Genomic DNA, 12,717 nt, shown 5'->3' on the forward strand with positions numbered 1-12,717 from the left:
TTTTTAAAAACAAGTTGAAACACATCAAAAACCAGAATATTACTGTACAGCTTTATAAATTATTTGATATTGCAGTTTGTATTTTTCCTTTTTTTTCTTGTAACCCTACACTGCATAAATCTTACCAAGTCAGCCTTAACATAAAGCAACTGCGCTGCCTCATACTGTAGATACAGACATGATGTGCAGTGGACGGAGGCGGCTAAAAGCCACACGACATATGAGTACACTGTTTTGTAAGACGTTTTACAGTCTCACTTGATTTAATAAGCAAGCTTTGAGGTTCTTCTTTTCTTGCTGTATATAAAATTTGCCAAAGTGAGAGATCTGTGACGCGCTCCATCCCCAGTTAATATTATTTTAATGATGGCAGGGAGTTTCAAAGAGTGAATGACTTGCAGTAACTGAATTTTTATCTCTATAAAATGTCCCTGATTATACATCAAAGTAATTATCGAGTCTCATTCTGTTTCACAGTCCCTTACTTTCATAGATAAGACATCAACTTAACATTAGCTCTAACTTTAAAGTTCAAAGCTAATAATGCATTTGGCATTGAACGGTTGTCTGTAGAGTAAATGGAATCAGAGTGAATAAAAGGGATAGAGTTGAAAGAAGCCTTTTAATTTCTCACAAAAAGCCGTCATTATAAATGATCATGAAAACTTCCACTCAGTCATTTGGTGCGTCCCTGGACTTGTGTGTACCTTCCTCTTCCATAATGTAATAAACTGAGTGCCACAAGAAATCACTTTGGCATTCGTTTGTTTCTGCGGTCCATTTAGCTTTGCAACTTCAAATTTCTACCGTTTTACTGTTTTCAGTCTTTCTGTTGATGTTTTTCTGAACTCTGCACTGACAGCGCTCAGCTGGTGACATCATGATCCGGAACATTCAACTGAGGCATGCTGGGAAATATACATGTGCTGTTCAGACCAAGGTGGACAGTGTGTCTATTGCCACTGATGTGGTGGTCAGAGGTAAGGATGTCCCTCACACTACATGTAAAAAATATCTAATAAAATAAATGACTGAAACCTTTGAGTCTCAAACTTAGATTTGTTATTATGGCATAGCCGTGAAGTGTACACACATTGCCGCTGTAGCAGAGAAACACTCAAGTATCTGTGTTACATCTTGTGTGATAACACACATTTTCTGCCACAAACCCTCTGCTAGCCATGAACGTCACTCTCCTTCACAGTGAATGAAAGAATGCAAACAAACTGAAGTGTATAGTGAAAGCATTATAAAGCAGTTTGTGTGATCACAATGCACAGTGATGCTGACATACAGTAAGATCCCACAATTACCCTCCCAACCTTATTGATTTCTGACCCTTGAAAATGAATCAATGTCTACTTATGACACGTCATCACAGGTTACATATGTTCATGAGTTGAAATTAGCTTCACCTCATGATTGATTTTCCATTATAATATTGTTAGAACAAGAAACAAGGAAGTATAATTCTAATTTTTTTTCTAACCTTTATTTAGGACGAAATCTTTTTCAAGAGTGTCCCGGCTGCCACAGGCAGCAGAACAATTACACGGATAAGAACATAAAACAAACATAATAATTTAAGACGATTCAAAGAATCATAAAATATATTTTTAAAAAAAAGACATAATGTGCCTGCAACAAGTCTGCTTTTGGCTCAAAAGGAAAAGCAACACTTGTTTCTAAAATAGAAACTCCATTTCAGCTTCAGCTTTTTCACCAGTTTTCAGCCATCTATGTATTTTTTTCCTTCGTATCAAGGTAGTCATCATGTGAATTACCTTGCAAACCCTTGGAGCGATTGTGTTTGGATTAACTGTGGTTCTGTTTTGCACTCACAGCCATCTTAATACTCTCTGTCTAATCAGTCTGTTACATCAGCTCTAAGCATGGCCCACCCGCTCTGTATCTCACGTCCTCTTCCTCGTCTTCATTAATCTCTACAGTTTATACACTATAATCATGTGTGTGAACTGTGGCTCCATATCCTCCCAGGTCCCCCCGGCCCCCCTGTGGACTGTCAGGTGACCGAGATGACGGAGACCTCTGCCTCTGTGTCGTGGGGACCTGGGACGGACAACCACAGTCCCATCCTTAGCTACACCATCCAGGCCAGAACGGCCTTCTTTCTTGGGTGGCAAGCCGTTACCACTGGTAGGTCCGTTTCATCTGACAGTCTGAGTGTAGGCCGTGTGAACGTGAAGTTTACTGAGTAGGTAAGAGAGAGCGTGGGGTGTGTGACTGGTATCCCTTTCAAACACCGCACATGAAATGACAGTAAATAGCGCATCACCAGCATGGCTAACTTTCAGTGGCAGATCTCGCAGGGCTTTGATGAAAAGTTATTTCTGTGATGTCTCTCAGTTCCTGAGCTGCTCGGGGGGAAGCAGCTGTCAGCCACTGTCATTGACTTGAGTCCCTGGGTGGAATACGAGTTCAGAGTCCTGGCAACCAACAACATTGGAACGGGGGAGCCCAGCAAACCCTCCAAAAAGGCCCGCACCAAAGAAATGCGTACGTATCAGAAGCTTTTGACATGAACTTTTCTGCCAACCGTGACACAAATTGCCGGCAAATTATGCACATTATGTGTAGAGGGATCCTGCTTCAGGATGACAATTAGAGCCCTTCAAAGAACTTCATTGTACCAGTGTAATTCAGATACAAATATACTGACAACTGGCAGCTTCAGACAGTTTCACCCGTGTGTGTGTGTGTATGTGTATGTGTGTCCATTGAAAATGAAATAGATACAGTATGTTGGTTCAGAACCAATGTGCAGCTAATCAAGTCAAAGGAACACATAACTACATACACATGCAGGTGGAAGTTTATACATATGCATATATATAAAAACACAAAGTACTTTATGACTTTATGCATTTGAACTTGTATCTACGGTGCTGCACGTTGAAAGGGGTGATGTCACTTGAGGTAGAGTTGAGGTAGTGCAACAGACCTCTCCGGCCTGCTCCTCGTCTCTGCCTGAGGCTGGCAGCGCAAGGCTGCATTAGCCGCTACCAGCATAAAACATTCAAACTCTGATCAAACTCTCTGCGATTGAGTTGCATTGTGGGTAATGTAGGTGCCAGTTTTTCATAGGGCAGAAGAATGTGTGGAATAAAAAAGACAATATTACTGATTCTGGTGCATTGATTTTTATTGTTTTTTAAAAAAACTGTCCACTGTGAGCCGGACAGTGTTACCACGCTAAATCTAGATTTATATAGGAAGGATCTAACATGTTGGACGTGCTCAGTTCTATATAATGATGAGCTACAGAATACTCCACATTTTCATTTTGATTTGCAGATACTTGAATATGCAAGCTGGTACCAAAACTGTGTTTGATCTGTTAGTTCCCAGGGTGACTCCAGCCAGAGTGAACGGCGGTGGTGGAGGACGTTCAGAGCTGGTCATCACTTGGGAGGTAAAATTGCGTTTTTGTTTGGGGGAGTGGATGTGACTGTGTTTTTATTTAGGTACTACATTTAGATAAATAACTGAAATGGATTTTAATGAAATAACACAATTTTGACATATATATCTATATATACAGATATATAGATATATATGAAATGCACCATATAAACCTGTGTATATTGATGTTGACATCAAGCAGACCTAGATATTAAATGTAACATTAGTTTTTGCATCGTCTAGAATTTCTGGCCTTACTTTAGTCGTTCATTTCTTTTAATGTGAAACTGGAACATAAAGCATAAAGAATAAAACCAGTTTTAATAGTTCTGTTTTATTTCTCCTCAGTATAAAAGCACTTAATCAGACAGAGTTCACGCAAGGTTTGCAAGTACACCTTCTGCCCTCAGCATTACTTGTCTAAGGGCTCTAGTCTGTGCATAGCTGCATTTATTTTAGGTATTGGTATCTTCAAGATCAGCCGTCTTGAGTCAACCCTCTGAGTCATCTCATACCCTCCTCAGCCTGTTCCTGAGGAGCTGCAGAGTGGCCCGGGCTTCGGGTACGTGGTGGCTTTCCGCCCACTCGGGGCGCAGGGCTGGATGCAGGCTGCTGTCACCTCCCCGGACGCCTCGAGATATGTCTTCAAGAATGAAAGCATCCCTCCCTTCTCCCCTTACCAAGTCAAAGTCGGGGTTTACAACAACAAGGGAGAGGGTCCTTTTAGTCCAGTGACCACCATCTATTCAGCAGAGGAAGGTGTGTACTATTACAACTATAAATGTACAGCACCGACACTGAGCTAGTGATCACACACTTTTAGATTAGTTTAATTCATATTTTTGTCAGATTTTATTTAGACTCCAGTTTAATTATCATACCACGTATGATCTACTGGACCAACACTGGCAACATTCTGTCTTACATGGATTGAGTCTAAAATTCTGTTTCCAGACGTCTTGAAAGGCTGTGAAAACATATCTTCTCAGTCGGTTTCTTACTGTGATCTGGATTAAACAATATTTGAATGGAAATTTGGTGACAACTGTTGGTTTGTTTGCTGCTGTTGCGACAACACTGTCAGTTAGATCAAACCCCGCCCACACAGTCTGATTATCAGATCAGACGAGTTTAAACTTTTACTTAAACTGTTGCACATTTTAGTCATGAATATTTACTGTTATAGAGGAATACTCACGTTTTTATGGGCTGTAAGGTTGTGTTGAGTGCATAGACTCATGCATCAGAGCCACTTGCAGACGGTGGCCTGAGCAGGTTTGGTTTGACAGAAACAGCAAAGTAACATGTCTTTATCAGGAAAAGCCGGCCACGATAGCTGAAAGGTAATCACTTTAGTTTTATTTATTGTAAAGAAACCGGCCACAAAACTGGTATTTCTCCAAGTGTGCTCATTTTATTCTTAAATGTACACGCACAGGAAAAAGCTTTTGTCCAGTGTTTAAAACGTCATCAGTTGTTTAATGAACAGCATTTCCTGTGTATGAAAGTTTCTTTAACAATGAACTTGCAGTCCTCATATTTGAGATAAATTTGCTGTAGACTTCACTGCTGGGGGTCGTGGTCTGTGTAAAAACAACAACAAGTTTTCATATCACACTTTTGAGTGACACGAATTCCAGGACTTTATGTCAGAGCGCTCTGGACAGATCATATGGAGCTGCAGTGTATTCAATAAGTCAGGCGTGGGCGCAGTGAATCCAGGTCTTCCTCCTTATTCTGACCATCCTGTGTGCCTTTCAGAGCCCAGCAGAGCTCCAGGCAGGCTGAGGGCGAGGAGTGTATCGGCGTCCGAGGTAGAGGTCACCTGGAGGCCACTGGCCTGGAGCAACAACCGCAGACGCATCCTGGGCTACGAGGTCAAACCAACACATGCCCACACAATAGGAATCGTACAAATACAGTGGACAGTGCCAACAGCTAGTGAACAATGGGATGACCTTTTTGTGTTATTGTCCACATAACTATTCATTCATGAAGTAAACTAAAGTATATTCATGCCCACAGTCGTTTAGTTTCAGGTGGAAGTAGTACGTATCAAATCAAACACAAGCTGACAAACTATAATTTGTGTGTTTGTTGTGTGATTTTTAGCTGCAGTACTGGGGTCAGAGGCAGAAGCAGGACACAGCCAGTGTGATCAGGACAGTGGGGAATAAAACTTCAGTGCTCATCAGGGATCTGGAGGGCAGCAGTACCTATTACATGTCCCTGCGGGCCTATAACAGCGCTGGAGTGGGCCCACAGAGCAGCATAGTCAATGTCACAACCAAGAAACCACGTAAGGACTCTCAACATATTGTGGGACTGACTGTGTCTTTTTGTGTTTGTGTTTTATTTGTTTTTTTCCCTCTGGCTGAAGGTGCTTGGTCCCTGCTGGTATATAATTCATTTCACCAATTAGAGTGAAAGGAGAGATGCTCCCTGCACAAGAGCACCCACCTCATCTGAAAGTCTCCTCCTTCCCCCCTTTCTGCGGACACGTTTTTTCAACGTCTTCCCAACATAAGCAGTGTAAAACAAAGGGATGTCATATAGCCAGTTTTGATAGACGTGGCATATCTTTGATATAAATGCCAGTGGAAATGGAAAATGATAAGATGCTTCCTGCTGAGAGGTTCCCCATCATCGTTAGTTAATTCCTCTTTATATTGTTTTACCTTCATCTTCCCGTGTCACGTGTGCACATGTGCGTTCCTGTGCAGCTTCTTGCATAGCAGGAATCAAACAAAGCAAGGACCAACACATGAAAACAGTGCTCCATAGTACCTGTGACAGATGTGTAGCGTGTCATGGTCATATAATATCACAGAAAGAATACATCTGTCGCTCTCAAACATCCCAACATAAGACGCACATACTCCTCAAGTCACCGCTCACTCCTAACAGTGGGATGATAAACCGATAATGAGAAATCTCCTTCATGCTGAGTTAGTTCTGGACTTCACTGTTTATTGACTGGGTCTCTTGTTGTTTTTCCTCCCTCCTCTCCCCCTCCTTCTACTCCCCTCGTCCTCCTCCAGCGCCCAGTCAAGCCCCGGTCAAAATCATGTGGAACACTTCCAACTCCAAGGTTATCCTGAGGTGGGACCAAGTTCACGCTCTGGAGAATGAGTCAGAAGTCACCGGATATAAGGTAAAATAAAAAAAAGCAGAAGTGAAAGTGTTCGAACTGGACTGGCTGCAGCTCTGACAAGTGAAAGGTTTTTTGTAACATAACAGAGAATGACAGACTGATGCTTGGTCCATTCACTGCATGTGAGTACACTGTTTTTTCGACTGCACTCTACTTAGAGGAGTGTTAGCTGCATTCACCTTACAGCAAGCCATTTTCTCGTTTACTTAATTTTAAACTTTAAAACTTGTTATTCGTTTCATGCTGAAGTTGTGGAGATGTGTAGCTGCACTTTAATTAAAATTTCAAGCCCTCCACAAATTGCCTACTTTCCTTGAAATAACAATCCCTTGATAACCCTGCCACCCACACCCTATTATTATAGCCACATAATTTAAGAAGCACACAAAAATATCTGATCACACTGAATGGAAACTGGGCAGACATCTACAGTAAGATTAATCCTGTTCAGATTCAGAGGCAGCACATCACATCTCGAGGAGCTGTTTGAAAGAACAAAAACTCTCTGCCACGCCTCACACTGTCACCTTTCCCCCCTCTGCTTCCTGCAGGTGATGTACAGCCAGGACAAACACAGCCGTCCCAGCGTGGTGGAAACCAACTCCACCTCCTTGGAGTTGTCGCTGCCGGTCAACCAGGACTACATCATCCAGATTAAACCCTTCAGTGAGGGAGGGGAGGGCAGCAGCAGCCGCCAGATTACCATCCCCAAGATAGCAGGTGGGAATGTAAAAATATATTCTTCTCATAAACAAAAGTTCTCTAGCCTCATTGCATTTTGGTCCTTTGAGGCTGCTCCTTGTAGATTAATTGCTATCTTTGACTCTTCCAATGCTTTCTTCCCCATCAAATGTTGGTTCAAAATGGTCTTCAAATAAGCCTTTTGTCTTTGCATCCGAGTATGAACGTTGTGTTTACAGTCGTCTTGGCTGTGAAATACATTCTCTTATCCACAGACTGAGAAATATTTATCAGCAAAGAACTGAATGGGTTCAGACACGCAAAGAATGTTACCAGCAGCTGGATGTTTAAGAGATATTTCTTTTTTAATCAAACTGTGTCTGTTGCTGTGCCCACCGCACATTTCTATGGTCCAGCTCTTTGAAAGGCAGCTTGCTCCAGACTTGAGTGCAGCGTACCAGTGCCATCTATCGGTATAGCTGTGTACTCATGCCACACTGTAGTTCTTTGTACTGAGAGTATTTTATAGTTGGCTCTCTGAATTTTCTTATTTTTTTATCTCATCATTTATGTGAGCTTTTCTAGACCACCAGACATTAAGAATACAAGACCAAACAGCTGTTGGATTTTGATTTGCTCGTTTGTTTCAGGCTCCATAGCCGTGGGTGCAGCCGCGGAGTCGTCTGCATTTCCCATGGTCCAGCTCGCAGCGTTAATCCTCACAGCCAGGACTGTCTTATGACAAACATCTGCAGGAACCAGGCACTGCAGCTGCTTATTAAGAGGAAAATCAGTAGGTCAAAGACAACAAGAGGCTGACAGCCGCCTTTCCACCTGCTCCCTGCTCTACCCTACTGTGTCTTTCCTCTTCTTTCTACAGAGATCTCTTTGTGAGGAGGATTCTTTCCCTCCACCTTTCTAAAGGAGTCACTGAAAGAAACCGGCTCTTTCAGAAGTTGCTTTTATGGAACTGTAAGGACACGTGACTTGACTGCAGTCTCTTTGAAGATGTTTCTTTCATTGCTTCCTTCTAACCAATGGATATTCTGGTATCGTTTTAACCTTGGAGGCCCAGTGGCGTGTGATGCACAATAGGACGTGTATATGTTTTCTCTGTGGGACTGTGCAGGTTCTGTTTAACGGATTTGTACAGTATGTACCGCTGGACTCTTCTTGGATGGTAGGATTTGTGCTTGCCTGGGGATGCAGGAGACCTAAAGCGCTTACATTGCTCATATTTATGTGAGTGAAGTTATATTTAAGAAACGGAGGACATCATTTCCTTCCTCTTTTTTGACTGTAACCAACTGTTACTAATCCCTGCCGTAAACAGGGAGCTACGCCTCATCGCTTCATGACAGACCAGAATTTGGGACCTTTGTAATGCCTGGATTTTACTCATGCTTTTTCGTTCCACCACATCATATCGAAACCTCAGAGTTGCCATGAAACTGTAACCAAAGGTATTGAGCCAACAAGGTTCAGTTCCACCTGTTGTATCATTGTGAGAACATGCAGCGTGTACACCCCCAGTATGGCTTCCATTGTAAACAGCAGGCTTGTGTTTATTAATTGATGTCTTACCTTCCTCCCTGGTCCATGATAAGTGTGTAACAAAGGCACGCTGAGCAGTGTGAGCCGCATTGTTGTACACTGTATGTATGAAATCCTCAGGTCCCAAATGAGCCTTAAGTCTTATGATTATTATCCATGTTGTTATTATTCAAGAGATGCTTTATTTATTTTCCTCCTCTGTTTATCCACATTGTATTCTGGCTCACTCATGCTATAATTTATGAATAACTGACCTTACTGTTGGCTATGTTGAGATTTCTCACTTTTGTTACTTTTTAGATCATATTTTTGGGCGTTTTGGGCTCAGAAACAACATGCCTTTCTCCTGCGTCTTTCATGATGAGCATTGTAATACAGTACAAGTGGCAGTGATCACTGACTTTTCTAACATAGCTTATTACAAAGTAGGGATGGGACTTTACTGTCAGCTGCTGTTTGGCATGAAATTGGTCAGTGTACGTACCTACGTTGCTTAGGATGTCTGAGTGGATCAACCTGCTTTTAATAAACATAATGTCATTTTCCTCATTTCTTTCTTTGGCGTCAGAAGAGGCAAAGAGGTTGTGCCTCATCCGGCTATTTGAACTAAAGCTGAAAGCTCTTTTGGAGTTTTCTTCGCAAACAGCTAGTAAATGGACCTCAAGGTAAGATTTTAAGATTGTTGTTTACTGCTTTATCCAAGGTCACGAATAAACTTTCTGTTTTGATTAGTTTGACAGAAAGGCCACACTTTTAAAAAGTGTCTAAAGTTGAAGCTGAGCTGAACATGAAACCCACGTTAAGTCCTTTCAGTGTGTTATGCAGTACATGAACCTGGATCAGAACATCCACTAATCAGACTCACTGTTGTAAAAGAAAGTTTGTCAAACCTCCAAACCGCCATAACTGAAACTCTGTGGTCTCATTTATTTAACTGATTGTGATAATGGTGCAGTCTCAACAAGCCATTTTTTTTCCATGCCTTTGTGGAAGATGAAAACACTCACAGTTTGGAGAAGGAAGAGTGTGTAAACTAGTGGAAACTTTGAAAGAACACATCCTGTCACTGTGTTTTGACAAGCCTGGAGGCACGAGGTTTCTGGACTCAAGAACGCAGACCCACACAGCAGCGAGATTTTCAAAATAAGAATAATTTATTAACAGAAATCGCTCAGGATGAAATGCAGACTAAATAAGGCAAGATAATCAAAGTACAACAAAAAGCGCTAAGCATAATAACGGTTGGAAAATCTCAAACTAACTGTGGCACAAAGGACTATGAGAAAAGTAGCAAACAAAAGGCTCAAGGCAAAAACTAGGCACTATGGCTGATGAACAAAATACAAACAAAAGGCGCAAGGCAAGACTAAACACTAAGGCAAAGTATCAAACAAAAGATATAACTCTATACTACAGACAAGACTTACAAGGTAAACAGGAGACAAGGATCAGGAAAGCTAGACAGCAAGGCAGTACAAGACATGGCACGAGACAATCTGGCACAGGACAAAGGGAGACGCGGACTATAAATACACGAGGTAACAATGAACAGGTGGAGACAATTAGGGCGGGGTAGACAATCAGACAGGCGGAAAACACACCGGGAAGTCAAGGGCCTGAAACGAGAGGAGAGTTAGGTTTCACAATAAAACAGGAAGTGCAAGACAAGACATGACGCTCGTGAACAAAACACATTAACAGATTTGATGAGACATAACATGTTTGAGATCTGTAAAGGCCTTTCAGCCTTTCTCTCCAGAAGAACTGATTCAATTAATTAACTGTGTTAATCTTCCATTCAATTAAAGATCAGGACTTCACTTGACAATTTCTGTTTGTAAACTTTAATGTGACAGCCTTTTTGTTGTAAATTTATTTCATCGTCACACTGTGTGTGACTTCAAAACACACAAGCGAGCGAGAGAGACAGACTCTTCCATGGATGCTCCTGATCAGTATTTGAAAACAGATACTCAATATCTGCAGAGCGATACCTGTAAACCCTTGAGATTTGTTTGGTGTTCTTTGTGACTCTGAGCTGTAGCACTTAGCAATCATCATGCCTCTGGAAAGAGTGAGTGGTGTTTGAATTCTAAAGCAGCTGTTGTGGACATCAGTGACCCCCCCCCCTCACTGAAATAAGTTTCACAGAGACTTTTTTCTCACATTAGTTGAGCAAAAACTGCAAGAAAATCGTTTTTTTGCAGTCATCTTTAGGAAAAAACAAACAAGTACAGATATGTGAGAAACTTCAAACCTTATTTTATACCGCATTATTTTTTCATGATTGAAAAATACAGTGGCTGCACTTCATTACTGGGCCCAGAGGACAAATATGCACACACATACCAGCTGTGATGAGACACACAGATATATGAAACACAGATATATGGAAGAGATCAAACAGAGGGGTTCCCCTCTCATCTTTTTTTTCTCCCTCTTCTTTATTCATTTGAAGGAATGCAAGTACAATGTACAACAAAGACACAGCACCAAGCAATGGAGAGCATCAGAGCAGAGGAGATGAAGCTGCTGTGGAGGAGGAGGAGGAGGGCGCTGTACAGAGAGGGCTAGGTTTAAGGGTCAGCCAGAGGTCGTCCAATCAGACTTTGGCACCAGGTCTCTCAGCCACAGTCAGATGTCTGCGATTAATCACAGTCTGATTATTACTTGTCAGACTTCCATGGGCGGGCCTTTTCTGGATGGAGGAAGGTGAGCTTGACCTTAAAAGTAGATCCAAGGGTGATTTGGATAATTTTGCCCCTTAGTGAAGAACAATGAGAGGAACTGGAGCTGGGTCTGCTTGATGTTGTTGCAAAGCTGTCTTCTTTTAGGTAACTGGTGCCCCCTAGTGTACCTCAAGCCCATGGCCATTAACTACTTTACATCTTCACAATCCACCAAACGGCACCAAATATACAGTACACGGTATGCATTGCTGCATTATTTTTTTTTTTTTTCCACCTTCCAGTTTGACACCCACATCCATGATTAACCATCACTTTAAAGGATTCTGGAACCAAAATATGAAACACAACTGGAATACACTACACATGTGAACGTTGACGGTAAAGTTTAGTGTCTGAAAGCCAAAGTTATACCTCAGTTATACCTTCATAAACCTGACATGACAGTTTTAACATCGTGTTTGTCAACTGAATGACTTTGCAGCTGCATGTGTTTCGATTTCCATATAAAATATGACTTTTGCAAGGAGACGGAAATTTTGCAGGAAATGCTAAAGACACCGTAATTAAAGGGAAACCTTGCCATGTCAAGTTTATGCATTTGACTTTCTGGCACTTTTGTAATTTAAAGTAGCTTGTTCATATAAAGTTATTTCATACAAAATCAGAGTTTGTACAATTTGACCGCTACCTTAATTGGCACACTACATGTCTATCTGCATCCCTCTAACACTGAGGTACTAAATCACACAAAACTACATGTTCAGAGATGCTGCTCCTACTGTGAATTTTATTTCTAACACTGTACTTTGCTTGAAAGAGTATTGGAAGGGCTCTGATACCATTTCTGTAGGCTTTGTTGAAACATGGAAAAAAAAATCAATTGTACATTAAACAGCGGAGATCAGTCGCCACAGCTGAATGCCGGCATGACAGGCCTGCTGCATGTTTCTTTACAGGGAAATCAAAGTAAATACAAGCTGATCTGTGAGATGTACTGAACAGCGCCAGCAGCTTGAAATGAGATGGAACTGTTAAAGGGTTGTAACTGAAGGAGGAAACTGTAGCCACTGTGGAATCTGGGATTAATCAAACCTAATGAATTAAGTGCTTGATATTTCCCACTTTTTCTGGTGAATACTCTTTATTTCCTGTCAGGAAGCTTCATTTCCTTTTTCACATTTCAGAGCTCAGATAGGAGTTATAGCGTTGTGGATA

General features: G+C 41.6%; 1 protein-coding gene across 1 annotated transcript in view; it reads left to right on the plus strand.

Annotated features, from left to right (window-relative positions):
* Nucleotides 1–8,000, plus strand: part of cntn3a.1 (contactin 3a, tandem duplicate 1) — a 67,417-nt gene extending 59,417 nt beyond the window's left edge. Inside the window, exons 13-22 of the mRNA XM_041945428.1 lie at nucleotides 863–980; nucleotides 1,999–2,157; nucleotides 2,368–2,517; nucleotides 3,363–3,433; nucleotides 3,948–4,182; nucleotides 5,185–5,300; nucleotides 5,536–5,722; nucleotides 6,465–6,577; nucleotides 7,129–7,297; nucleotides 7,909–8,000. Of these exons, the coding sequence (XP_041801362.1) occupies nucleotides 863–980; nucleotides 1,999–2,157; nucleotides 2,368–2,517; nucleotides 3,363–3,433; nucleotides 3,948–4,182; nucleotides 5,185–5,300; nucleotides 5,536–5,722; nucleotides 6,465–6,577; nucleotides 7,129–7,297; nucleotides 7,909–8,000 (1,410 nt within the window). The remainder of the gene's footprint in view (nucleotides 1–862; nucleotides 981–1,998; nucleotides 2,158–2,367; nucleotides 2,518–3,362; nucleotides 3,434–3,947; nucleotides 4,183–5,184; nucleotides 5,301–5,535; nucleotides 5,723–6,464; nucleotides 6,578–7,128; nucleotides 7,298–7,908) is intronic.
* Nucleotides 8,001–12,717: the final 4,717 nt, after the last annotated feature.

Source organism: Chelmon rostratus, chromosome 10, assembly GCF_017976325.1.
Source record: "Chelmon rostratus isolate fCheRos1 chromosome 10, fCheRos1.pri, whole genome shotgun sequence".
Taxonomy (NCBI): Eukaryota; Metazoa; Chordata; class Actinopteri; order Chaetodontiformes; family Chaetodontidae; genus Chelmon; species Chelmon rostratus.